The 27248-nt window shown below is 41.8% G+C and overlaps 1 protein-coding gene across 3 annotated transcripts in view; it reads left to right on the top strand.

Moving 5' to 3' along the window:
* Positions 1-27248, top strand: part of SPPL3 (signal peptide peptidase like 3) — a 50247-nt gene extending 22999 nt beyond the window's left edge. For 2 of the 3 annotated variants that reach the window (XM_062010160.1, XM_062010162.1), the window contains 10 exons: positions 5938-6015; positions 10968-11062; positions 14005-14124; positions 16563-16641; positions 17372-17484; positions 21840-21946; positions 22914-23077; positions 24195-24394; positions 25348-25457; positions 26046-27248. In XM_062010160.1, coding sequence (XP_061866144.1) covers positions 5938-6015; positions 10968-11062; positions 14005-14124; positions 16563-16641; positions 17372-17484; positions 21840-21946; positions 22914-23077; positions 24195-24394; positions 25348-25457; positions 26046-26117 — 1138 coding nt within the window. In that variant the 3' untranslated portion in view covers positions 26118-27248. The remainder of the gene's footprint in view (positions 1-5937; positions 6016-10967; positions 11063-14004; positions 14125-16562; positions 16642-17371; positions 17485-21839; positions 21947-22913; positions 23078-24194; positions 24395-25347; positions 25458-26045) is intronic. The other variant, XM_062010161.1, reaches the window with a different exon arrangement.

Here is a 27248-nt window from a genome sequence, read left to right as displayed (position 1 = left end):
CAGAGAGGCTAGAAGAGGAAAACAAATTATTAAACTGGATGTGTAGAAATACATGTATATGGTATCTAAGAGTGTGAAAATGTTGATTTGAGACCTCTGTATGATAAATAGCAGAATTATTCTCTGGTTACAACTTTGAAATGCATCTCTGAGCCCTGACCAAGTTTGTGTAGGAAAATCTGGTTTTAGTGGGACATCTCAAATTCCTCTTTTTTCTTTCTGATTTTTTTTCCTTCATACTCTTTTTAAGGTTTTTTCTGAATGATCTGTGTTTTGATAAATTCCTGGGACTTGGCAGACCTTATCTGCATGTGACAATGAGATACAATTGTAAACTTTCTTTAGAAAGCCAGCTATTTCTTTAATGCAAGTGAAGCCATTTGCAATTTGCTTGTTTTTCGTATGAATCACACTGAAGAATGAAATAGTGTTGAGATATGTTTACGGCTGTGAGTGCCATGACTTCACACCTCAAATTATACCTTGAACTGTTACACTCAGGTTTAACTTTGGTTTGGCAGCAAGCCTAATGGAGGCTTTTAAATATGTATATATCTTGCACATGTAAGGCAGTTGAAAGAGGCTTTTTAGTTATACCCTTGACCTGGAATCCAGTAAAGGATAAAAGTAGTATTGGTTTTACCTACAGAGAGAGTCCACCCCCCAACCAAAATGAGGAGCTGTGCAATTAACTGTAATTGATGTTGGTACATGGCAGTGCTCAGCTTCCATGTGCCCTGAGGCTGTGCTCGGAGTCTTTGGGTTCGGTTTGCTCATCTGTGCTATCTATAAATGATGCTACAGAGCTCACAAATGCCTTGCCACTGTAGCATCAAAAATGAATTGCTCTTAGCAATAAGTTGTCCTGATCACTATTCTTTCACACTTCTTTTCACTTCTTTTAAAGAATAAAGTAGTAGAATGTTTGAAAAATGAAAGAGACGAGTAGCGTCAGGTAAACATACTCCTCATGAGTGATGTGCTCTTGCATGATCAAAAGAAAACAGAAGCACAGGGTCATTGCAGCAATGTGGAGGTGAACACTGAATTCTACCTGCCATGGATGACTCCAAAAACCAAGGGTGAGGCAGAGGAAGTGAGTCATAACTTATTCTTCAGCTTGCCTTGAATTTACCAACTGGTATTTCTTGACATGCCGTTTGCTATTGCTATAGCAATCACTGATGTAATAAAGGCACTGAAAAGCTTTTGAAATATATGAAACCCATGGAGGAGGGAGAGGTGGGAACTTCCTCCATCCTTGATTTGGACATTTAACAGCAGGCTTCAGACGAAGTTTATTGTTGAGTTTTTGTTGTGGCTTTTTTTTGTCCCATTTGAAGAACTGAGTGCTGAGATGACACCCTCAAACTGAATTCATGTATTCAGCAAGTCCTGAACATGAATGATGAGTAATAGGTCAGGAGAGGAGATGCCTTGTTGTTACTCTTCCAATGCTGCTGCCTACCTATGAGGAGTTTTCTTTCAAAGAGAATGGGAATTGGGAAAGTGGGATACACATTTTGGTGGGCATGGATTGTAGTCACTTTATAAGAAGACAGTGGACATATTATAATAAAAGTGATATTTGAAGTGTAGGTGAAGAGTACCATATTAATTGAATATATATTCATGGATTTAGTGGGGCTGAAGAGTATCTGAAGTTTTGTGTGGTCACTTCTCAAGCAGACACATCTTTCAGATACTGAAATATGCGAGTGAATTCACATAGGGCTCCAGTTTACCCCAGTTGTGTCTGGTATGAGAAGCTCCCCTTGAGTTTTGAAGGAGAAAAAACGGGCTAAAATTGTAGCAAGAAAGGCTTACATTAGATGTCAAGGAAAGTCTTCTAATTTCACCAATAAGTGTTTTGAAGAACAGATGGGGTAAACCTGTCATAGCTGATTGATTGTCTTTCTCCAAAGTAAGATCAAATATAACTGAGTAAATGAAATGATCTCCTTACATCCCTGTCAGTGTGGATTTCTGTGATTTCGTGATAGATGTCTGCAAGTTGTAGATTTGATCTCATTAAACAAAGTAAAAACTCTTCTATTTTAATCTATCCTTACACTAACCTATCTAGTATGCCTACCTTCCTTTTGTAGATGTGTTTCCTTAATCCTGAAAGTGCTTGTATACTATGATCACTGATAAAGAAAAATGCAAGTTGAAATATGATCTCTCTTCATGTGAACTTTTGTGAAGTTAGTTCATCTACTGCACTTCCAAGTTGAAGTGATTTATTTGTTGTGCTATTGTTTGTATCTTTTGTATGTACAGTAAATGCAGGGAAGGTTTATCTTGCTACTGTTATAACAGCTTTTGTATTAGAATGATTCATATCCAAGGTCTTTAGCCTGCATTGCTATGGGAACTTCAACACATGGGCTTCCTATTCCCTTCTTGGCAGAATTCTGTACAATAATTTCTCTTATACCTGGAAGTCAGGGGAGTGACATTTGAAACACTGACGGACTGAATTTCTTTGATCATACATTCACTAGGCATTTTGTGCAAACATCTTCCCGATCTCTTAGGCAATGATTTTGGGGTACTTAAACCAACGCTGCCACTGAAGAGTCTTTCCTCTTTGGTTTTATGTTCTAGAAACAGGCTAGATCATGAATTTCAATCACTTTGAAAACCTTGCCATTTATCCTCTGTTACTATTCAGGCAGACAGGTCGCCTGATCTAGTTTTCTATGTGGTTTTGCAAATGCTTGTGCTGGCATGGGATGAAGAAAGAGAAAAGGTGATTGACAAGAGGTGAGCAGTTGCTTTCATAATGGCAGTGTCGGCTTGTGGTCATTTCAAACTGGGCCATGACAAGCAGGTTATGGAGAGAGTAGTGCTCAGCATTGTCATTAGGAGACATGTTTAGTTCCTAGTTCTGTCTTTCTCTGGGCCTTCATCGAACAAAATGAGTTGTGGATACTTATTGTTTAAAATGGAGGGCATAAAGAAGTACTGGGCTTTGCCTAAGGGACTCCTGCTGCTTTGGAAGGACTGTTGAGACTCTTCTAAAGAAACTACTTGTCTTTTGGATATGAAGAAGAGCTAAAATATTAGAACTAGTGTTTGCATTGATGGAGTGATTTTTGTCAGTTGGAAGTGCAAAAGAAATAACAAAACCAGAGAAATTAAGAAGCGAGTACATAGTAGAACAGCAGGGCTAAAAGAGGAGATTTTGTAAGAAATTTGTAAGCAGTCAGATGGCAGACCATGTAGGATGAAGGTTTACAAAGACAGGTGAACTTAGACCTGTGGCCACAGGGGAAAGGAGAGCTTTCACCTGCAGCTGGTGATAGAGGAAAGAGAGCTTGCAAGTGTCTCTAATGTATGCTGTTACTATTGTTGTTGCAGCTTCTGTTAGCTGGTTACCATCTTCTCTAGCTGGGAATGAAGTGGGTCTCTGTTCCCTTGGGAATACAGAAGTTATTCATGCAGAAGGGAGAGGGCTGCATGGAAGGGCAGCTGTGAGTGCTGCGGGGTGTTCTGCACAGTGCCGTTTGGGACGCAGGGAAGGGGTGGTGTGTCACAAAGGCTGGGCATCCTTGGAATTGGTCTGTAGGTAAAGGTCTATGGAGCAGTCTGTGCCAGGCTGGAGAGCTCGCTGCTCGGATTGTTGTCTGGACAATACTTTCACTGTATAGCTGTAGGGCTGACACATGGAATATGTTATAGAACAGTGCCTGCTGTGTCTCTGTCTTGGCATGCCTTAGCAGGCTCTGTGTTGTAAGCACTTGCCCATGAAGCTGCCAGAAATAGATGCCTAATGGCAAAGAATTAGCTAAAATTGATCTCAGCAATGTAAAGATGAAGGTTTGGAGTAAGCTCTTGAGTTGCAGATTAGGTGCTTGGGAAGTTACCTCAGTTACCTCTCTCTAGCTGGCTTACAGAGGAAAACGTGTTTGGTTTCATGAAGAATGTGGGTTTAATATTGTAGTCTAATAGCTGTAAATAGTTATTTGTTACTTATCAAGAGGTTCTGTTAATGAACTTCCCAGTGTTAGGGTTTTAGGAGGCAGTTCTGTTTTCAGGTTTTGTACAAATCCTTACATAAATTAGATGTTGAGAAGATGCAGGGTTGAATTACAATGAGATTCACTTCAGCATTGTAAAATTACTCTTGAAGTTTTCTTGTGGGCTACTTGTGTTGGAAACTTTGGATGGAATCTGGAATGCCTGAGCTGCTTGCTTGATTCCCTCCATGCACTTACCCTTAGGCGTGTCACACTGTGTGTTTTGTGTTGCTCTTTTCCCAGCTGCCTCAGGAAGGAGAATGTGACTATGCCCCTGGCCCTCGTTGCTGGGGTATCAGTGAACATGAGTTTTCCCAGACCATAATCACAATACCCACACTGAGTTTTTAGGCTGTGCTGCTATAAGGTCTCTCTGTGAAGAAGTCAGGAAATGTCACTGGTCTGCAAAGAGTTTGTAATTTCTCTGTTGCGCTTTTCTAGTGCAGGACGGAAGGACTTGAATTCTTGTTTTTCAAGCAGATAGCTGTCCTAATCATCACTGCAGCCTATCAGTAGGGTTAGGGTATATTAGATCTTTGGTTTTAATACAAGACTTAATGGATTGTGCACAGGACTGATCCATGATCCATGTATCAGCCTTATTTTATCTGGTTTATAAATATTTTTAACATTTGCAGCCTTGTTTTGACTAGTTTTTAGTAATTATGATGAAATATCTTTTTAATTGTCATAGCTTCCAAAGTTGCCACCAAATGATGAATTGCTTGGAAAATATTGTTCATCTCAAAACTATATGGCAATTTATGAAGAAATAATGTTATGTAGATCAGTTAATAAAGTTGAGTGCATAACCCTGGATGTGTTTAATCCCAGTTGAAATTCCATTCAATTATTTTGCCTTTGTTATAAATTTGGAATTCCTGATGAAGGTTCTAATAATAGATGAATTTCAGTATTTATTCTCAAATCCAAACAGGATGCAAAGTTTCCCTTCACTCAAGGTTGACTGAGGGAGTGCTTCTCCCTGAAACTGAAGCTAGTAACAGTACATAAAACATAGTGTGCTCATCCTTAAGCTGTTTCTTTTAGGTATCTGCTTAGCTGTTTCTTCTCGGTGTCTAAAACTAATATGTTTTGAAATATATTGGATATAACCTGAACAGCATTTATATATACACTGATTGGATGTGCTGAGTTACACATTGCATGTGTTTGCAGTCCAGTAAATTCATAGATGCTTTTAAGGTGCTCTGTTCCACAGACTGGAAACTAAAGGCCAAATGTGACCAAAGTTGAAAAAGGAGAAGGTTAGAATCATTGTTATGTGTTGGCCAATTTTATGAGCAAAGAAGACATCTAAATAAACCTGGGGTTTTAAGCCTCCTGTTGAAATTTCTGTCAGGAATCCTGTATCAAGTTGTCTGCAGGATGTAAAAGGGAAGTATTTGTGTGTGGTTTAACAAATGCATGTTGCAGCTTTTCATGAGGTTTTGGGATTTTTGTTTGTTTGGGGGTTTTTCTTGGGCTAAATGAGCTTTGACTGCCATATTGGAACTTAACTTAATCAGTTAAGACATAAGAAGTCTTACAGAAAACAGGTAGTGTTACTTACATGAAGGCTGCATTAGTTGCAATTGAAGAAATTGTAATGTGTTTGAGGAAAAAAAGTCTTGAGTGTTGTGAGTTCTGAATAAGTTACCACAAGGCTTCTGAATGGTCCTTTGGTGGCTGCACAGATTTTACATGCTGTGGTCTTGAATATTGAAAGTTACAATATTTACAAGCTGCAGGTTTCCTATTCCAAGATGAAAGGAGAACCTTGGAGAGAGCTGCCGTAAAGATTTATCATCCAATTCTCTATTTGGAATATAATAAGAAAAAGAATTAGCAAATGGCACTGGAGGAATGATCACTTGTGATGACACAGCTGCTTTCTTTTTCCCAATTCCAGGGCATATTCCCTTGTGGATTCCAGTCAAGTGTCTACCTTCCTGATTTCTATTCTTCTCATAGTCTACGGCAGTTTCAGGTAAGATTTTTCTTTAAGATTCTGCAGAATTTTTGGAATAAAAATATGACAAGTGACTGAATGGAGTTTATGCCTTTTGTTTCATTGTGTCATTGTCAGACTGATGGCTAATGTAAATTTACTATTTCTTGCTTTCAAAAAGGAAGTGGAAAAGGAAGAAGCAGCTACTTGAGGTTTCTGAAAGATGTAATTGTATGTGAAGGTAGAAGCACTTGTAAGATGACTTAGAAGTTAGTCCTTGAAGACAGCTCTGTAACATTGTGTTGTGGAGGATATAAAAGGGTTGTTGGGAGGGATAGGAAGCTAATGTTATTGGTAGTAGAATTTTATATCTAACGTTGCAGTGTCGGTCGATGTAACGTGTCCTTGTAGTGACTGCAAACAAGTCTTGTGAAGCAGAGATTCCACAGTCCCAGTGCTGTTCACTTGATAGTAACAGAGAAGTGGGAGACAATGTCAGTGTTGAATTCCAGCAGAGTGCCTGACAACTGCTGCAGGATAAGTTTGAATCTTCAAAAATCAATTTTGCTCCACTTCAAGATGCTTCAGAATAGTTTAGAGAAAACGTTCTTGACCCTTTAGACTTATATTATCTTATGCTATACAGTTTCTTTTAGTACAGTGGCACCTAAAGAATGAGATTCATACTGATATATTAAAAAAAACCTATGAACTACAGCATGAAAGAATGAGTTTTAAAAAGCTTAAGTACAGCACGTTTTTTATTCCTGTTCCTTGAACAACATTGCTTCATTTAACAAGTCTGTGGTAAAAGGCCATACGTTCACTATGAAGCCTCTGAAGTGCTACGAGTATTCCTGAAATAGATGATAGCCATGGTCATACATATGATGTAAGTGGCAGCTGTTAGGATAAGAGGTTTTAAATCACCATCATAAGTTAATAAAATCATATAATGAAAGAGACGATTTTTTATAAGAGCTCTCAGTTGTTGCTGTTGAGTATTAGGTAACAGCACTGCTGATGGGAGTTAAAATAGAGGCTTTAGGAAGACAAGTCTAGAGATGGTGAAAACACAAAAGAAATAAAAGATTGTATTTGAGTAGCAATTGAGAAATGTTGGTTTTTTTTTTTTCTAGTTTTGACTCAGTCTAGCACATGGTTGAGGGACTAATTCAGTATTTAACAACCAGCGGAGTGCTTGAGCTCAGACTGCCTGCCCTTCTCACAGCCCCTTGCTGTTTAAAAGTTTTCTCCTGCTGTTTGCCATCCCGTTTCTGTATACACATACTCTTTATCACTTTGTGCTGTGATTTACATTGAAAACTGCTCCTGTAACAGGGTTTCAAACTTCAAAACAGTCTCACTTGTTGGATAAAGTAGTGGAATGGCGATAGATAGTAATCCATTGAGGAAATGCCCTGTTGTAGACCGGTTCCTTTGCATCTCTCCTGAAGACCCCGAGATGCAAGCTATTACAGACCAAGGTAGGGTCCCGCAGTTTTAAAGTTAATTTCTTCTGCATAGTTTCTTTAGCAGATGTCTGAGCTGAAACCCACAGTTACAATGGTGGCTTGGACAAATTCCCATTCTGTTTGGTCAGTGAGTGAGATCAAAAGCTCAGGTCTAAAAAGGGTCTAAGAGACAGTTAAGGTATTTAAGAAATTTAAGTATGGTAGTAAGCTGCAAATTTTTACTCACCTGGAAATCCCTAAAGTAGTAAACCAAAAAACTTCTGGCAAAGTGGGTAGATTTTCTTTAAAAAGTCACTTGCTGGACAGATGGAAGTTAGGCTTTGGAGTGCCTGTTCTCCGATGAGAACGTCTTCATCTAGATCAAAGTGTTTTGACTCTGATGGAGCTATCATAAGGCAAAAAGCATATAGCATTCCTCAATTAACCTTCATGTTTCAGAAAGTGGAGTTTGTTTCTGATATCCAGTCTGAAAAGAAGCAAATGGAGTTATAGTGGTGTTGCTGGCAGTTGACTTAAAGTGCAGTAATAGGATCAGAAAGAATTGGGTAGGTGAGTCATTACGGTAAAATCCACATGCATGGTGGATCTAATCTAGTGCAAGAGGTCTGAGGGGAACAAAGGAAAGTCTTGACCCATTGTCCTTATCCATACAAGCAGCTTTTGTCCAGAAGTGAAACAAACAAGAAACTCCAACTCCAAACCCTCAAGTTATTCAGAAGAATGTCTGGTAGATACTGGATAAAGTCCCCATCCCAAACGAAGGACAGTTTATGTCTTTCATATCTTCCTTTAGAGTTTAGACTCACTCTCTCTAATGTGCACCGAGAATTGATTGAGTAAAACCATCTCAGATCAATGACTAATACTGATTGTAATTTTTTTCTTTAGAGCAGTTGAAATCTGTCAATTCTGTGGCGACCCACAATTCTCATAGCCCCAGAGCTGCTAAGCTGGGTGACTGTCCCCATGAAGTAATGCAAGAAGAAACTTCTCAATATATTGCATCTACAAGCTGCTCCATAGAGATGCACTTGCCTTCATTTTCCCTGCACTATTTCATAAGAATATTCTCCTGCATGATTTCCATGAAGCATCACTGCAGTGGAAGTGATCTGTAGTCGAATCTGAACTTTCATGGTAGTAACGTGCCAGCAGCTTACTCATTCCTTGGCCTTAGTGTAACCCTAACAAGTGGCTCCCTGTGGGAGGCTGAGCCATCCTTGCCTTGAATCGCTGCTACAAATCCCCAACTTGAGCTATGCAGACCCAAGAAGATGCAACGGTGCAGTTTATTGCCCACTGAGAAGTGCTGGCTGCATGTTGCCTTGGGAGTCCAGCAGACATTTAAACAAAACCAACATTTCTCAGTGTGTGATTTCTTTTACAGTCCAGTAGTTTTCAGTATATCTTGTTTTATAATATAGTTTTTAACATTCTTGGAGGATGGAGTATTTTTATTATGTTGGCTATAACTTGTAGCAAAAGGAAGAGCCAATGTGTGAAACAGTTGGAGTTTGTTCCAAAGTTGTCTTGGATCAGCAGCTGTGTTGCTAACTGAAAGCAATTTCCTAATTTATTCTTACTTTTGGGGTAGAGATGTTTATAGGTAGTACTGTAATCATTGCCAACAGTAAGGGGCTGAGGTTGTTTAAGAGCAGTAGATCTAATAGTTTATTTCTCATTTTCTTTGCTGATAGCAACCCCTTAAATTCTGAATCGTCTGATGCCACTGGGAGAAGGATGGTGTGAGGTTCTCTCTAAACTGTGCTAGTTCAGAGAGGAGTGACATGCTCTGCTGAGAAAATAATTACTTTGTTTGGGCGAATCTTGGATCAAGTCCTGGAAGGTTGTCAGCCTCCTCCCAGGTTTTTATAGCTTTAGAGGAAGATTATGAGGCTACAGTGCATTGCTGGGGAAAAAGGAGGTGTGAATGAGGGAACACACTCCAAACAATGCAGAGCAGAGAGATCTTTAGAGGAAAAGTTAAGAGGAGCAGACTGCTTTATTGGAATTTTAGCCTTCTCCATTGCCTCTTTGTATTTTCAATAAGTTCTTAGTTGACGATCCATAATCTGTGTAGAAGTGCTGTATGTCTGAAGGTTGAAGATTCCTCATATTTTGCATGAGCCCAAAAGCTACTTTAATATCATGCCACTGTTTGGGAGCACTTCTACAATAGAAGCAGAAGAAACAAACTAGTTTTATATTGGAAGAGCCTTTTTCTTGCTTCTGTTTTATACAGTGAAACTACTCAACCCTGATATCTGAACACAACTTTCTTGATGCTATAAACCTACCTGTGCTTGGTGTCAGGCTGTATGGCTGCAGCACAAACTTGCTCACCTGGGCATTGCAGTAGTTAACCTGCACACTGAATTGAAATCCCTTTGATACCTACAGAATTGTATAGAAGGCTCTGGTGTATTTTTTTACTTGTCTGATAAATTAATGGACCTTGTTTACTTCACATAGCACAATTACTTTAATGCTCCTGCAGACTTAGACAAGAGCTGTACACTGGGAGCTGTACAGTGCTTCTGGTGGTTCTCTGTAGCTTATTGGAGTAAATAAATAGGCAGATAAATCATGGATGACATATATGTATCAGAGTGAGAAGCTATCAGGGTAAACTTGATTGTATTTTTATTTGAAACAATGTAGAATTTAATGATAGAAACCATGGATGGCCAAAACAGACCTGAAGGGAAATTCCTCCAGTTCAGAAAGTGGTGGCAAAATTTGATAGCATATAATTTAGAAATTGGATCAAAGTGAAAGACTGTGGTAAAAGAGGTAAAGTACTGAGTTATTTTGGAACTTTTTTAAAGTGCATATATCAAAAGGAAAAGATGAATCTATTTCAGCTGAGCTGGGTAGGTAGGGGAATGTCATCAGCTCCCACAGATTAATTAAACTGTGTCAGTTTGTACTAAGTATTCAGAGCTTCCTCTAGTCACCTCTTCTGGCTGTACATATAATAAATACCTGGGTACTTTCTAGGCTTTGTTGAACCCTTTTCAATGAAATGAGACCTTGCATTCATCAGACAATTACTTACAAGCTAGTTTTGGTCATCATTCATAGCAAGATCTAGAGGAAGGAAGTAATACTGTTTTAAAAATGAAACCTGATAGTAACATTTGCATGAAAAGGATCAAAATGAGAAGTTGGAAAGAGTTCAAATTCATCAGAGAATTGAAATGTTTATTGTATTTCCACCCTGTTCTACACTTCCCAGTGAGGCAGATGAGTATCTGTGTTGCTGTTTGTTGCTCACACTGACCAGTCCAGATGCCCTGGTGACTGATCTCACTGTTACAGCCTCTGTGATTTGGTGCCTCACCTGTAACTGTAACCATTTTAATTTTTAAAAATTTCTAGTATGTCTGGTGTTATTCCTAATAACCAGCATTAAAGACCTTTTTCAGAGAGTGGGGGAATGGTAATGAGACTGTAGCTGATGAGCCTAAATAGGAGTTTGAAATTTGTCTGTTAAGTTTGCTTTGTTTCCTGCAGGTCTCTTAATATGGACTTTGAGAATCAAGACAAAGAGAAAGACAATAGCAGCACAGCCGGGTCTTTTAATGGGAACAGCACCAATAACAGTAAGGGTCAGCTTTGCTCCTTATCTTTCTTATCACTTCAGTTTGCAGCACCTTCTTCTGCTTCATCAGTCCATGTGTTTCAACTCTGTGCATTGTAGATTCACGTGACAGAATGGAACTGTTCTGTCTGAGAACTCAGATCTTGTGCATTAACTGTTGTCTCGTTCATGCCTGTGGAAGCTAAATTTAAAACATCAATGTAACATTCCCATAATACATGGAAATTGCCTGCTTCACACTTTGTCAAGCTTTACTGGAAATGGCTTTCTTTAAAAAACCCACTACGTAGTTGTGAGAAGGAAATGCAACTGCTTTTTGTCTGGGGTTGGCTACTGTGATGTGTTAGCCAGTCCAAAAGCAATGGAGACCTCGTCCTATATACCAAGTCCATAAAGATGATTCAGCTTTATCAATAGAGAAACTGAAGTTTAGAGTTCACATGGCTTTGAGCAGCTCTTTTATAATGGACAATAAAATACGTGCTTACACACAGTGTGTTCAGGGTGGGGATTAGTGTCAGCTCCTGCGTGGTTATTTGTCTCCTAGGGAATCTGTAAACAGATTCCAGGCAGCTTGGCCATCTGAGATGGACTGTTTTGCAGGTAAGAATATGGATGTGAGCAGTTGTAGTGGAGTGTGTTGTACACCATGTGCTGTAAATTCACATCCGTGTTTCACTTATAGTAATTTATGTGGCCATAATCTGAGAACAGGCTGGAGAATGAGTAGGTTCCCCAGTTTAAAAGACAGGAGTGAGATAGGAGCAGCCCTATGCATGAAACCCTGAATGCTAAGGTTGCTTTAAGTAAGAAATATAGCTTTTAAAATTACAAATTAAATGACATGTATTGTACATGCCTTTTGCACTTTTTTGCCTTTTTTAAGTATAGACTCTTCAAATTTACACAGTTGTCAGAGCACTGCTTCTGTTGACAGCACAGAGCAAAGAGCTTGCTGTGCCTGGTGGTTCAGCAATGAACAGTTGGGGTTTTTGGCATCTGGGAAGTAAGAGGACAGTCTGGGGAATAAGCACATTCAGGGGTTAGCTGTCAAAATGATCAGAAGAGAAATGAAGAACTTGGACATTTAACACTGAAGGCACTAATTCCAGTATGCCAAGGTGGTTTGTAGTATGTCATTTCTAAGGTTTTGGTTGATTTGTTGTTTCCTTTGGGAAGCTGAAGGGCATTATAATAAATGCCCTTTCTCAAAGCTAGATTCAAGTCACAGATTCGAACACAATTTCTGACTCTTCACATTGTTATCACTGAGCTATCTCTGTTGTACTTTACCCTTTTGTACCAGACCTCAGTAACACAAATACCAGGTGTCTTAAATTCTCCTTCCTTTTTTTTTTTTACAGTTGTTGTGCTACTTATGTTTAAGAGTGATAGAGCTGTGACCTGAGCTCATTAATGCCCATACAGTGCAAGTGCCATGCCTTCCATTCTCATTGTCTAACTTTTCTTTTATGAAAATAGTTAAATAGTTACGACAGGCACTAAGTTGCAGTGAGTGTGTCCCATGTGTGTTTGAGGTATTTTGACATGCTTGGATACATTGGTAACTAAGAGTTGTGTGAGTAAACTGTTATTTAGACAACTTGCCAGTCTTCCACAGAAAAAAGTAAAATAGACACCCTCTCTCACACACACTCAAACAAAGACTATGTGTGTATATTTACTTGTATGTGTGCCTCTCTGTATGTATCTGTACATACATGCACACATTCTCTGCTGGGTAGCCTAAAGGCTTGTCCTTAAAATCCTGAGCCTGATAAAGCCCTGCTTCATCCAGTGGTGTCTCACCATTTTTGGATAACATGGTGATGTTATGCGGGCTTTAGATCACACCTGGCTCTGAGTCTTGAAACAGTTTTTCGTTGGAGACATTTTGGATCCTTCTTACCAAGTGACTACTGCAGATGTTACCTGTTATTTTAACAGCCTAACAGTATAAGTATGGCTTGTATTTTTTATTATTTTAATACTCATGGCTTCTTCCCTCCATGCTCATTACCAAATGTAAATACAGTTACAGAGACTGGTATCAGAATCCATGAGGATAGATGGGCTTTTCAAAGCCTGATCTTCACAATTTTCTTTGTAGTTACAAAAACTCGTGGTAAAATATAGTAAAAAATGGCCTGTCCCATCACTAACATCCCTAGTGGTCACCCTGCATGGCTGAGGTGAGGGAAGCAATCAGAATAGAATACTTCAGTAACTCTGTGCTGTCCAAAATCGCTTCCAGCTATAAAATGTGTGCATGAAGTTTTTTTGGGGTGGTTACAGTGCACACTGAACTGAGTTGGTTGTTTCATAAACAGGTAAATGTCTTGAGTGCTTTTTGAAAACTGCCCTTTGTTGTTAGGCTAGATGTTATCTGGTGATTGCAGTCAGTGATGCAATTTAAGTGCATGGTGGCCTTCACCCAAGTGGAATATGAAGCTGTGGCAGCCTTTGCATGACCTGAGACAGCCAAAAGCTGTCTGCAGCTCCGCTCCTGGCCAGGCTCTGCCTCCTGTGCTCTGTTCCACACCTTTCTCAGCATAAATAATAAATAGGAAATATAATCAGTTAGAAATAAATATATAATTGCTTTATGATTCCTGATCCCTAAATAATGTTAATTTTTGTCACTTGTTCTTCATTCTATCTCTGGCATGAGAAAGGATCATACATTTTCTTTCAACACTGAGTTCTTGAGCTCTGCAGAACAGGGCCAGTCCACACAGTCTGTCCACACCAGGCAGTACTGTCCTGCAGCTTACCAAGGGCTGTGCTCTGTTACGGGGGTACACGAGGGTCTCAGAGTAGATGTCTGTTCCACCAGCACTGAAATGGAACCTACTGTCAGAGTCCTGGACTGTGCTGGTCAGGACAGGCTGTCAGTGTGTGTGTGGTAAGAAACAGACCAGGTTCAATGTCCCTTTCTTTCTTCCGCAGGTATTCAAACCATCGATTCCACCCAGGCCTTGTTCCTGCCCATCGGAGCGTCTGTGTCTCTCCTAGTTATGTTCTTCTTCTTTGATTCAGTTCAAGTTGTCTTTACAATATGCACAGCAGGTGACTGAATTTTCTTCTCTTTGTAAAATTTGGAATAGAACAGAAAGCATTGATACAACGAAATATTGTTGATAAGAAGTAGAATTCATGTCATAGTACGTGTTTAAAAAAAGCCTCCTCAGATTTCACAGTTGTGTTTTCGTGTCTCTGCAGCTATTAATAGAGTGATAAGTCATATTTGAGAAGTATTTTCCACTTGGAGATATGTTAAACCCACTGAACCATAAACTGCCAAAATCTTGAAAGGTGCTGGCTGTATTGTTTTATGTAAAGTTCACTTGTTTATGAATCATTGCTCAGAACTGTGCATGGTCTTTGATAATTCCGGTGCTTTGTAGGATCACAGCATAACTCTGGAGATCCTGTCCAGACACTTCTTTTCTTGGTTTAATTTTGGGGTTTGATTTTATGCTTTCCTTTGTTCCAAGGGTACTACTGCTCTCACTGGCATTTTGAGTGTTACTCTTTTGCACTGCTTGAATTTATAACAAAAATGAATCTGTCATCGGCAAATGAATTGCAAGTCCTCTGGTCCCATTTAGTATCATTTACATTTTGTCATTGAAGTAAATACCAGGGCTTTGGTTTTTGGAAAATGTTGGCCTTTTGATCTCTTTGCAGTTATTCATCCCACTGCTCCAAAAATGCAGCAGCTTTTAAGACTTGCACTCCTCAGTCCACATACTGAGTCAGGCAAGATTGTTAAACCTCAGCATACCTCTCATCCTCTCCAGCATCTTCATGTTGGTGGATGAAATCTAGATCTCTGCTCTTGACATGAGTCTTGAGACTCCTGTCTGTAATTCTGGATACACAGTCCTGGAGAGGTCTGTTGAATGCTGCTTTTGTAACTTTGGCCTATGACACGTATGTTCTTTCCTCTTAAAAATAAGTTACTACTTCAGATAAGTTCTACTATATGCTCAATATTAGAGGCAAAATATATACACACATATATAAGTTATTATATATGAAGATTTTTGACAAAAGACAAGTTTTAATTGGTCAAGCTCATTGGTGCATTTGTTTCCAGATTGACCTTCACATTTGTAAGGTTTTTGGTAACATTTATGATGTCTCATTAGGTGACATTCAGTCAGTTGGGGCTTGTTACAGGTTTAAGAAAGTGCACTTGATGAGGGGAACTTCTTTGCTAACACTTTGGAAAAGGTTCCTAGTTCAAGGTGTGCGGAGTTGCCACATTCTTTGTTCTTTTCCTACCCCTTCTGCTTTTCTTCCTCCTCTCTAAAGTGCTGATGGCCCTGTGAGTTTCCATGGTGCTGGTTGCATTCAGACACTCTAAAAGAATTTATTTAGGAATTCATTGTTTCATTTTACAATGTTTAAAGACTCTTCCTCCCACCAGAAGCAGCAGGACTGAGGGTGGAAAGCTGTGCTTTGACCAAAGCAGTTTCTTTTTTCCAGTTGGCTTAAGCTGTGTACTCAAGAGAATGTTTTATTCCTTCCATCATCTTCATTTGAGAAGAGAAAAAAAAATCCCTTATAAAAACCAGCAACAACCACCCTGTTTTTTTAAGGAATGAGCAGAGGACGGCAGAAGGATCAGACCTGCAACATGCAGAGAACACCAATGGGCTCTTCCATCTCCATTTCAGTCTGTTCCTGCTGCAGCAGTTTTGAATGTGTGCTGCTGACAGCCTGTCCCTCCGTGCCCTCACTCTTCACCCTTTTCAACAGCTCTTAGTACAAGTTCAGTGCTATCCTTTAAAAAACAGAAAAACCATCCAAGGAAAAAATGATTGTAAATACAGCAGTTACTAAATGTTCATACAAATGTGTGGGTGGGAGAAATATGCTTCTTAAAAAAGAGCCTATTTATGGAGATGGTCTGTTTGGATATCTATGTGGTTTCATTGTCTTGTTCTCAAAACCTTAAAGCACTTTAGATTTGAGAAAAGTCCTGTTGGCAGCTACTGGATATAACTTATTTTAAGTTGTATTATGCTTCAGTGGTGAGTTAAAAGCATTTGAGTGAGATGGGAGGAAAAAAATGACTGAGTTGAAAAGTGGCAAAAACCCCTTTCTTGTGCTGACTTGGTCTGTGTCATATGTTGAAGAATTCTGAAAGAATTTCACAACCAGTTTGTAGTAAGTTCTTCCATTTTTTTTGGACACAGAATATTTCAGAACTGTTTTTCTTGCTGTCATGATCATGAGTAGCTTTAAAGCTTCTTTCCTTTGAACGTTTGGAGATGGGTGTTGCATTCCTTTGAGAGCTTTTGTTTTGACTGGAGTTTGGAAGCACACTAAGTTCTGCAGCAAAACCTGGGAGCCTTGAGCTGCTCTTGCTTCAGTAACACCGTAGCATATAATAATCAGACATTGTTGCAAGAGCTTTTCCAAATTGGAGAAGCTCATTTGTGTACTGTAGAAATTAGGTCTGAATGTGCTAATATTACCTTTTCTTTTTTTTCTAGTCCTTGCAACAATAGCTTTTGCTTTCCTTCTGCTCCCAATGTGCCAGTACTTAACACGGCCTTGTTCACCTCAAAACAAGTAAGGACTTGAGAAATGTTTTGTTTCTCCTCTTGTATTTATTTCTTTTAATAAGAATTCTTTCATGGAGTCCCTGGTTTTGAGCATTAACCTCAGGGCTGACATTTGTGCCTATTTTTTTGCACCAACACCACGTTTCCACTTTGAAACTACGAAACCCAGTTTTGGCAGGTCAGGCAGACGTGCCAGCCTGGGACATGTGGTACCATTGCAGGGGACTGGACTTCCCAACAGTGGTTTTTAAGAAAGGTGTCTTATTTTGGCTGAGATTTCAGAGTTTGGGGTTTGGTATTGGATTTCAGTGTTTGTTGCAATGCTGGACTGTGGATTTGAATGCTGTCTCTTCCAGAGGCTGTAGTTACCTGGGTGAAAAGTGCACTTGACATGTTTTGAAATGAATTTTTATTTTTTTTTAACCTTGTGAGTGGAGTTCATGCTGCTGAAAGCACTACCTGAGGTGTGGTCCCGGGAAACTGCACTCATGGTAACTATTTCAAGAGAAGTGGCAGGATCTACAGGGCTTTTCCTGTCTCTCTAGTTCAGGCCATAGCACATTATTTGAGTGTGAGCAAAGCTTTTGTTTGTTGCTGTTTTGGTACCTATTTGTGGCAAAGGATCTTCCCTTCAGTTGTTCTTGGCATCTTTCATCAGCAGTTTGAGCCTTGTTTTCTGTTCTCTAAATGGAAACATGAAGTCCCTCTCCCAGCTGACGTTTGTGTGTCGTTCCCAGGATCTCCTTTGGCTGCTGCGGGCGTTTCACTGCCGCCGAGTTGCTCTCGTTTTCTCTGTCTGTGATGCTGGTCCTTATCTGGGTCCTAACTGGCCACTGGCTCCTTATGGATGGTGAGTACATGAATTAAGCAATTTTCCTACTGCTTTGTGCCTGTCCTGACGCATCCCTTCACATGGTGATGATGGGGGAAGTTTACTAGTGATGGCTTGCTGAGCCCTAATAGTGTGTGGCAGTCGGGAGCGTGCCAGGGTGGTGTTTGGGACACCTGTTTTTCTGGTTTGTAAAAGCTTCCAAGCAAGTGCTAGAGCACTCCTGAAGGATGTTCTGCACCAGTGTGGTGTGGGGTGAGTCGCCAGTTTCAAAGACGCCTGGAGACCATGGTGGTTTGTGAGTCATAACTTGGTTGTAACAATCTGGCGAGTTTTTGCTGTGCTTGATTTTTGGTTCAGATGATCAAATAATTTGTTGTGAGACAGTTCACAGTAGCTGGCTGTCTTTGATCTCTTTGATGCTTGCCAGTTGGGGTGGTGAGATGGGTGAAGCTGGCAGGCACCCAGCTGGCTTGAAGGTGTGATTTATTTATTTTTTCCATGCTGGTTGAACTGAATTCACAGCTTACTGTTCCAAAAAGAGGCTTTTCCTTCTCCCCTCCTGCCTTCCAAATCTCTCGTGTTAGCTCTGGCACCCATTTAATCACATGGTAAACTGATTCAGCTCACTAGAATGGCAGCAGACTACCTTTTTTTTTTTTGGTCAGGCTATTTTGCTGCTGCTGCTGCAGTGAGATGAATTGGATTATTTTAGTCAGGTATGTGCTAAATTTGGCAAAAAGTAAGTGGCAGCATTATGAGATCTGAGAGGATGCAGGGGATATGACAGGAGAGGGATGAAGGAGGTAGCCAGGAGCAGGACCTCCACTTCTCAACAGTGCTAGGCAGCTAAGTTGGCTTAGGATGTCTCATGAAATGGCACCCTGAGGTTGTGATAGCTTGAGGAAAAATAGCTGGGACAACATCACCTGCCCCTGAAATTGTTTGTTGCAATAGAAAACACACATCCCATCAACTTTCCAGCCCCTCCTAAATGAGATCGCAGCAGCAGAAAGTCCTTTGCACTGAAACCTCTCATGGTGGCACCTCCATTATCTCTTTTGTAGACAGGTGTTTTGTTTCCTTTGTGCTTCTGGCTGCATTTAGATGTTCCCTTGCTGTGTGCTGGAGGATACCTTTTAAAACACCCAGATACTAAATGGAAAAATGCAGAAGTTTGGTTTGTGTTAAGCAGAGTAGCCCACCATGAAATCAAGGGTGATTTTTTGATCTGCAGTACCTACAAAGCTAAATGGAGTGTCAAGTGGGAATTTTGACTAACTCTGAAAAGATTTCTCTGCACTGAGATATCAGCAGAAGCATTTACTTACAAAGAGCAGGTTTTGTGATCATTTCAGTCTGAAATAGGGGGAATTTGAGGGAATTAATGGGCAGAGTACTGAACTATTGGTGCAGAGTGGTTTCTGGGGTTTATTTCTCTTGGTGATTGTTTATGATTTACTGAATTGTGTTGATACTGTCTAGCTGTGGAGTATTTGATGTAGTTTACATTAAGGGGGCTGGAACTATATTGGTGGGCCTCCTGTTGTTTGTTCAAATCCAATGCAATCAATGTTTGTTTGTGACACTGAATAGGGAACAGCATTTATTAGCCTTGGTAAGGGAACCAGACTCTGCAGTGTCACTCTTCATACTACTGCAAGTGGGATCACATCATCTCTGTCTTCACCCTCTGCTTCTCTGTATCTGGACACTCATAAAATTGTAGCATCCTTTTGGTCAGAAAAGACTTTTAAGTTCATCAAGTCCAACCACTCACTTCACACTAACCCAAGTCCCTCAGCACCTCAGCTATATGGTTTTGCAATATATCCAGGGATGGGGTCTCCATCGCCTCCAGATATCCACAGCAGATATTGTCTCCAGGGGGTTGTTCTGGCAGGTGAGGATGTACATTTATGGGTCTTGAAATGCTTATTTCTCAGAGCAGATTGTTTGATGACCAGACACACCACCAACATCTCGGCCCTTTCATCTGCTCCAGACACAAATGTGCAGTGAAGCTGGAAAACAGACTGTAGCCAGAGAGTCTTAATCCTCAGAATATCCTTATTCCATAAGGGAATAAGGGACTCTGAAGTCAATGTGTTCTGTTAATTGAAGGTTAACTCTTCCAGTTAGTTCTTACTCAGCTTTGTTAACCTGTTGCCCAGCACTTCCAATGCAGAGCTACTCTTTGTGTGGCTATTCTACCTTCCTTCTTCTCTTTCTCTCTCTGTTTTTGGAGTACATTTTTCAGTGAGACCTGTCTTAGATCGTTTGTCAACACCACCCATGAGTATGGGTATGGATGTCTTTGTTTCTCTCATGGTTGCTGGCCTGGCCTCCCTTTGGAGGAGCCTGGTGGTGGTTTGACTGTGCTTTGGCCCGTGTTACTCATACTTGCTCTCGGGCATTCCTGCCTCTCTTGTGTTTTTTAAATTAACCATTATTTCTTACAGCAGTTGCAAAACTGCATAATTATTAGCATGTGTATTTCACTGCAATCAAAAGAACTTTTTTTCTGTCTCCTCCTGTCCCCAGTGTTTGCTCAGTTTGATGGAAGTGTTGCCCGTGTGCCTGTGCACCTTCCAGTGACTGAGGAATTGAGTGTGTGCACAATGGTTAAAACTTCATACTGGTTAAAATATTCCCACTTCTAGTTAATTATAACCTGGAAATCCTCTCTTAAGTATAGACTTGCTTGAGCTATTATTAACACTGGCTTTAGAGAAGCCTCTTTAAGACAGACTGTTCCCTTGTATTTGCTCCTCTGCCAGAGAAAGTCTGTAACTGAGGGGTATATTGAATTACTGAATGCAGTGCTTTTTCTCCCTGCTTTGCTGTGTCAAATTCTTCAAGCCTCAATACGTTGCTTACATTTTATGGCTAGTTACAGTTATGCAGCGTGATTTAGGGGACATTCTTATCTGAGTAATCCCATTACTTTGTGTGACTGGTGGCAGTGAGGTCGAGTCCTCAGCAGATAAGGAGGGTTCGGCAGAGCCACAGCTGTGCTGCAGCCCTATGGCACCGCGATCATTGTGCTGGCCTGTGCTTGGGGGCCCTTTTCCTCTTGGATCTATAGGGAACTGTTCCCTCCCTCAGGGTTTTGGTGGCTCCCCAGCTTTCAGGTGAAGTGCAAGCCTCGGACAGTTTCACAGTTGCCTAGTGACAGCGTGAGGTTCATGGTGAAGTTTTGGCCTGGGAAGGTGTGGTGCTGGTGGGCACACATGTCATGGAGTGACTTTCCCTGTGGTTTCAGTTGGTCAGAACAGGATTGAAACTTCTTACAGCTTCTCTGTCACATTAGATAAAATGTCAGACATTTCACTGACAAATGTGTGCCTACTTGAGAAACCTGCTGCCAGCAAGACCCTGTTCCTCTGTGCAGTACACTGATACCACAGGTCAAAGCTGATTTGCTTTTCAAGTTTTGTGGGGTTTTTTCTTTTCAGTATCTCTTCAGGGATTTGCTTGTAATGAGTTGAAATGCATCCAGTTGATAGTTGAGTGTCTTTGGTAGCTAAGCTTAGGCTTAAAGAAGCAGGAAAGCACATAAATGTGAAGACTGGAGCTGGGTTTTTGTCAGCATTAACATCTTACTTTTCTACACTGAAAAAATTCCCCTTGGAACAGAACTGACATCTGAGCCTCAGTGTGTCATTCAGCTTCTTGATCTGACTGAAAACTCACCCTTGGGACAGGGGCCTGGAAAACACTTGCCCCTATTTTTTCCCCCCATTAGTAGGTGGGCTTTCACATAGGCTTTTGTTGTTGGGAAAGCTCCATATCACTAAACAACAACAACATTTCTTAGTTAGGTTCAGGCAGCCTTACGCAATCTTGCCTGAGCAGAAGATTGGTCTGAGTGGGTTTTTGTCACAGCACGTTCCAGCACGTCCCGTCACCCGTGTGTTCCTGCACCAGGAGCCAAGGGTTTGATTTATTCTGTGCATTTACCAGAAAACCTCCTCATAGTATAAAAGAAGTTCACGTTGGGGGCACAAAGAGTTCAGAGTTGTTTTATTGCTTCTGTTTTTAACTCAGTAGTCTGTGTTTTATGGAGAGAGAGTCAGTCTCTAGGAGACAAGACATGAAAACATTTCTTTGTGGTGGGCAGTGGCAGTGAGTGGAAGGGGCAGTGGTGCCTGCAGAGGCATTTGTGTGTCTGTGGGGGCACGTTTGCTCTTGGCTACCGAATAGATTTTGACTTTTCTTCACTCTGGTAAGAATGTCACTATTTATAGTGGCCAGTTGTCTAGTGCATGCAGACAGGGGCTTCTTTGGGGTGTGTTTTGGGGGAGATGTTGGTTGGGGTATTTGGTTTGGTTGTGCTGTTTTTAATGACTCGGTGATGTGGTTGCCTTTTGCAGCTCTGGCCATGGGCCTGTGTGTTGCAATGATAGCCTTTGTTCGGCTGCCGAGCCTGAAGGTTTCCTGCCTGCTGCTCTCTGGGTTACTAATTTATGACGTCTTTTGGGTAAGTAAGTGTTTTGTTTGGTTTTGCTAAAACTGTTTTTATCCTTTGGATTTGTAATTGGCCTTGGGCCATTTTTATATCAATTGTACTAGTATGAAGTCTTGCAGAGCCAAGCAGATCAGCTTCATTGCTCCGTTCTGAGGCACTGAAGTCTGCAGCAGGATACAGAATTATTTCCTTGCTAATTAGTTGACAAAAGCAGGAACATGATTAGAATATTTCAACTTTGGTGTAATATTTAATTCAAAAAAAAAAGCAAATTGTACTTCAAGGTTTGAAAGGCTGGCTGGAGCTCAGGAGCAGCATTTCAAGAAAGCACCGAGCCTGCTCCACGCCTGCACGGTGCACACATGCCAGCCTCTGGTTAGCACTGAAATCTGCACAGCAGGGATTCAAACTGATTTATAGCCAGCGAGGTTGGCAAGAGTTCTTACCACACTTGTACAAGAAACCTGACACAGTGTGTTTTGTAATGCTGAAAGGATTTCTGGTTTACCTTTGGGTAACAGGAACACTGACCCAGAGAGGTGCTTTCTGGCAGCTCTGGCACCCGGCAGTTTCCCAGTGTGATGAGCTGTGTCTGAAGCAAGTGTTGCATCATCCCCTTTATGAGTGGGCACCACACTTACTTCTACTCTGCTTTCCAGCCTTCCTCTATTTTCATTACCCAGTTACCTGTCTTTGCAATCCCGGACTTGCCTGCTCATAGTCTGGACAATTCCTTTGCCAAACACCGATCAATATCCTGATAGCAGAAAGTATATTCCAGTTATTCTGGAGCATTAACAGTGTAAAAAACTTCATCTGAATTGTTGAAATACTTTTGCCTTTGATCATCCTCCACACAGTGTATGTGTATGGGACATGTTGACAATATCCTTGGAATGAGCCAGGGAAAAAACACAGCCAGCTTTGAGCTGCTAGAGGAGTGCAGTTAGTGATTCTGGATGGTTTCCTTGCTCTGTAGGTCTTTTTTTCTGCCTACATCTTCAACAGCAATGTGATGGTGAAGGTGGCCACACAACCAGCTGATAACCCCCTTGATGTTTTATCCCGGAAGCTCCACCTGGGACCAAATGTGGGCAGAGACGTTCCCCGTCTGTCACTGCCTGGCAAACTTGTATTTCCAAGGTAAAACCAGCAGCTCTATTACTCTAACTTTTCCTTTTTGTACTCTCTATGCTTTTTCAGTAGCACTAATTCCGTTGGAAAGTATCAAGTCTGTTCCCTGTTGGGTCACTCCCTCCTGGTGATAGGAAGTTTGCAGCAGGGTGTGGGTTGGCTGTGGTGTTGCTGAGTGATCGTGGCAGAAAAGCTGAGGAGGTGCAATGGGGTCTGCTCAGAAAAGGGCACAAAAGTGCACTTTGCCACACCTGTCTGAGAGCTGCACCTCAGTAACATGGGATTTATGACCTAATGCTTAACAGCAAAAGACCTGAGGTTATTGTCACATCAGAATAGTCCTGATCACTGCATGATTGCCAGTGAGTGGGGAGCGAGTTAGAAACTGAGGCAAGCAGGGGCAGCCTCGCCAGGCAGGAGTTGTGTGGGAGGGGATAATTCCATGTGTCCCCACTGCAGGGGCCCAATGAGGCTGTAACCTCCAGGGCCTTGGCAGTTACACATCCTTCTGTTGGCAGATTGACTCTGTTCTTGAGATACTGGGATGCTGAAATTACAGAGGTTGGGAGTTGATTGTCTGCAGTGGTAAAACCAAAACTGTTCATTTTGTCAGCTTTGTGATGACTTCATTTGCCTTTGTTTTCATGAGAAATACCCTGGATTTAAGACAATGGGCAATTTGAGTTCTTAATCTAACTGACAGTTGGCTCTTTTCTGGGAATCTGGTGAGACTGTAGTTTTCTACGTGTTTCATCCGAATGAGGCCAAAGATCTGAGAAGGCCACACGTGGTACCTTGTGTTGGAGGTGACCTGTGTAGCACTTGTCAGTGTTAGCCAAACAGTCTGACAGAATGGCCACGTCCCATCCAGAGCTGATGGATCTGTTTCACTGAGTGAGTTAAGAGCAAAAGCAGCTTAACTACTGGTTTGGAGCAACATGTCATTACTGTCAAAGTAGGTATGTTTAAAACTGAGCTGAGGTGGTGGTGAAATCACAGAGAGGAAGATCTCCAGCAGCCAACATTTAGCTTCTGCTGCTTAAGGAGGGGAAGTGCCAAAAGCAGAGAGGTCTAGAGCTTGTCAGCTCCTGTTTGGGGCACAAACCCAATTCTGGCTACTCTCCAGTTCCACAGGCAGCCACTTCTCTATGCTGGGCATCGGTGACATTGTGATGCCAGGGCTGCTGCTCTGCTTCGTCCTGCGCTACGACAACTACAAGAAGCAATCAAGCAGCGAGTCCTGCGGCGCGCCGGGCCCAGGGAACATCTCTGGGCGCATGCAGAAGGTCTCCTACTTCCACTGCACACTTATTGGGTATTTTGTAGGTGAGTAATTAGTTTAATATGGCTAGCTGCTTAGTGAGCAGGAGGGGGATTACTGCAGCAGGTTTAAAGGCAATGGAAGCCAGTGGAAAGAGGCTTTGAGAGGACGCATGGTTATGCTCTTTTTTAATCCTTCTGCAGTCTCCTTTCTATGATCATGTTGTTGTTGTATGTTATTTAGAGGATGAAAGAGGTTATCAGTGTATTTTTATTAGCAAGTTGGACTTTGCTTTACTAGCGTGGAAGGCCATACCTGGATTTTGGGAAAAATAGGTGACTTTCTAGATGGCCAGTGCTGTGCAGGAGCACATCCAGAGAACTCCTGCAGTTGATCCTGTGACATTTTTGTACATACAGAAAATGGTGAATAGTCACAACAATGGTGAATAGTCACAGCTGGAATGCTGCTTGTAACTTGATGTAGCCATCTCTCTCCTCCCTACCACAACACTGATTATTTCTTGAGGTCAGGATGTGTGTGTGCATATCCTGCTGTCCTGCAGCCCTCCCAAGGACAAAAAGGGAAGATCATTTCCTACCAACGGCCTTCCTCCTGCCTGCCTCACCTTCCCCCTCATTCCCTTTTGGCACGTGTCCAGGAGAATCGTTCCTGTGTGCACTCTCCTCCCTCCCAACGGGACCTCACACGGAGAGTCTTGAGACATGCTGGAGCGGCCCTTTGGTGCGTGGTGTCTGACCTCCTCCCTCCAGCTTCGGTCGCAGTTCGTTTGCATTGTTCTTAGTGAGTCTTTGAGATTCAGAACAGGAGCAAGTGACTCAACTCAGCCCGGTTTGTTCCCTTTGTTGATGGTTTCAGCCATATTTGGGGAAGGCAAAGCACCAACGAGCAGCTTTTCCACAGTCTGAGCGGTGGGGAAGCAGCTGCCTGTGGGTGACGCCACAGGAACACCCGGATGGAGCCTGAAGATGCTGACAGTCCCTTTGTTCTTTCACAGGTCTATTAACTGCAACAGTAGCCTCTCGCATTCACCGGGCTGCCCAGCCCGCCCTGCTCTATCTGGTGCCCTTCACCCTGCTGCCACTGCTCACCATGGCCTACCTAAAGGTGAGGCCGGGGGTGGGTGGGTGGCCCCGGCCCACAGCTGCTGGAGGGCAGCTTCATTTTGGAGTAGCTGAGACACAGGTTCCTGAGACAGAGAACAATTTCTGTACACAAAGTACCAGTAATTGAAAAGTTACTGTATTGTGAAGTATGGAAGGTGGGTTTAATTGAGCAAGTTTGCCCTGGCCCAGCCGGCTGTGGGGGAATGTCTGCACGGGGGTGGGACAGAGCCTGGGGAGACACAGTGCCCTGTTCTGAACTGCAGTTTTGAACTGTAGCCTTTCGTGTCACAGAGCTGTTGTTGAAACACACACTGAGTGCTCTGCAGAGTGTAACAAAGAGCAGAATTTTCCCTTTGCAGAAAGGTTTCCTTCCAATCAGAAACCCATTTTGGGTGGCTCTGCCACCAAACCAGGCCTTCTGGCCTGACAGGGAAGGGATTTGTCTTCCACTGTCTGTATTGTAATTTTCAAGACAGGTGGATTATAGATGTGCTTTAGGACATGCTTGCAATTATCTGTGCATCTTGAAACTTGAATTGCAAGTGGGGTTTCATGTTTCTGAGGGAACGGTCCTTCTGCCGTGTTCCAGGGCGATCTACGTCGCATGTGGTCTGAGCCTTTCCACTCCAAGTCCGGCAGCTCCCGTTTCCTGGAAGTATGATGGAACAGATAGGAAGTGACCTGAACTTCTGCCTTGGTCCTTTTCACTTTAACTCGTGGCGTTGTCGTCTCCTGGACTGGCTGGTGCTTGGGAAGGTACCGACTGCAGGACTTGTCCGAAAGGACTTTGTGTTCAAAGGAGGAAAAGGAAGAAGCAGCTGAGGTCCTGGAGCTCCGTGTGACTCCGTTATCTCCCTGCAGATGCGGAACTGGGGACCCTTTGTGCAACTGCAGCCACTTTCCTCTTTTCCTCACTCGGATGGATTAGTACCAGACTATTACCTTTGTGAGAGAGGAAGAGACAGACTTGAAACTGAAAACGGCCTGAAGCCGTTCAAAAACTCGTGAACACTAAAAGGAAAAAGGGTCAAGCAAACTGAAGCTTCTTCAGAGAACCCCTCGTGGACATTGGGACCAGTTTCCTGCTGGACTTCAGTTTGGAAAGAACTGAGACAGAAGGTTTTCTGTCACAACATTGGGGTTTTTTTTGAGTTATTAAATATTTCCTGTGGTGTGAGGTTGCTTATTAAATCCACAGACATTGAGTGACTTCTTGCAGTATACATATAAAAATTTGTTGTAACAAGTTACATTTCCACCCAGATGTCATGTTGCAGTGAAAAAGGGCACGATTTTTATACATATATATATACACACATATAGATATATATATGAATAAATAAAAAGGAAAACCTGCTCAGACCAGGCCGTGTAGCAGACAGGGGCTTGCTGTAATTTTTAGCATGTAGAGCAGTTGCCGATGGCTTTTCTTGTCTATGGATCTACAATGAGCTGCTGGGTTTTTTTTCCCCCCCTCCCCTCCTACAACTGAACCTGCAGTTTAAAGACAAGTGTCGTGTTTGTACTGATTGTACTCATGGACTTCAGGGGATATTTGATTTCGATCAATGTAGCAAACTAGGGAAGAAGAGAGTTCAAAGCCAACCCTGGTCACGGGGGGAGGGAGGAGGGCTTTTGTTTCTTTTGTTAATTTACTTTTTTACAGACAGCCCCTCTGCAGGTTTTTAGTAGTTCTCCCTGACCCAGTGCATGTATTATAGCAGCGATTGTCTTTGTGCTTTCTGATCATGTTGATGTATCACTTGTAAATACATTTTTTTTCTATTTTCTA

Source organism: Colius striatus, chromosome 17 (genome assembly GCF_028858725.1).
Source record: "Colius striatus isolate bColStr4 chromosome 17, bColStr4.1.hap1, whole genome shotgun sequence".
Taxonomy (NCBI): domain Eukaryota; kingdom Metazoa; phylum Chordata; class Aves; order Coliiformes; family Coliidae; genus Colius; species Colius striatus.
The sequence above is the reverse complement of the archived record's forward strand: the minus strand, read 5'-3'. Positions and strand labels throughout refer to the sequence as shown.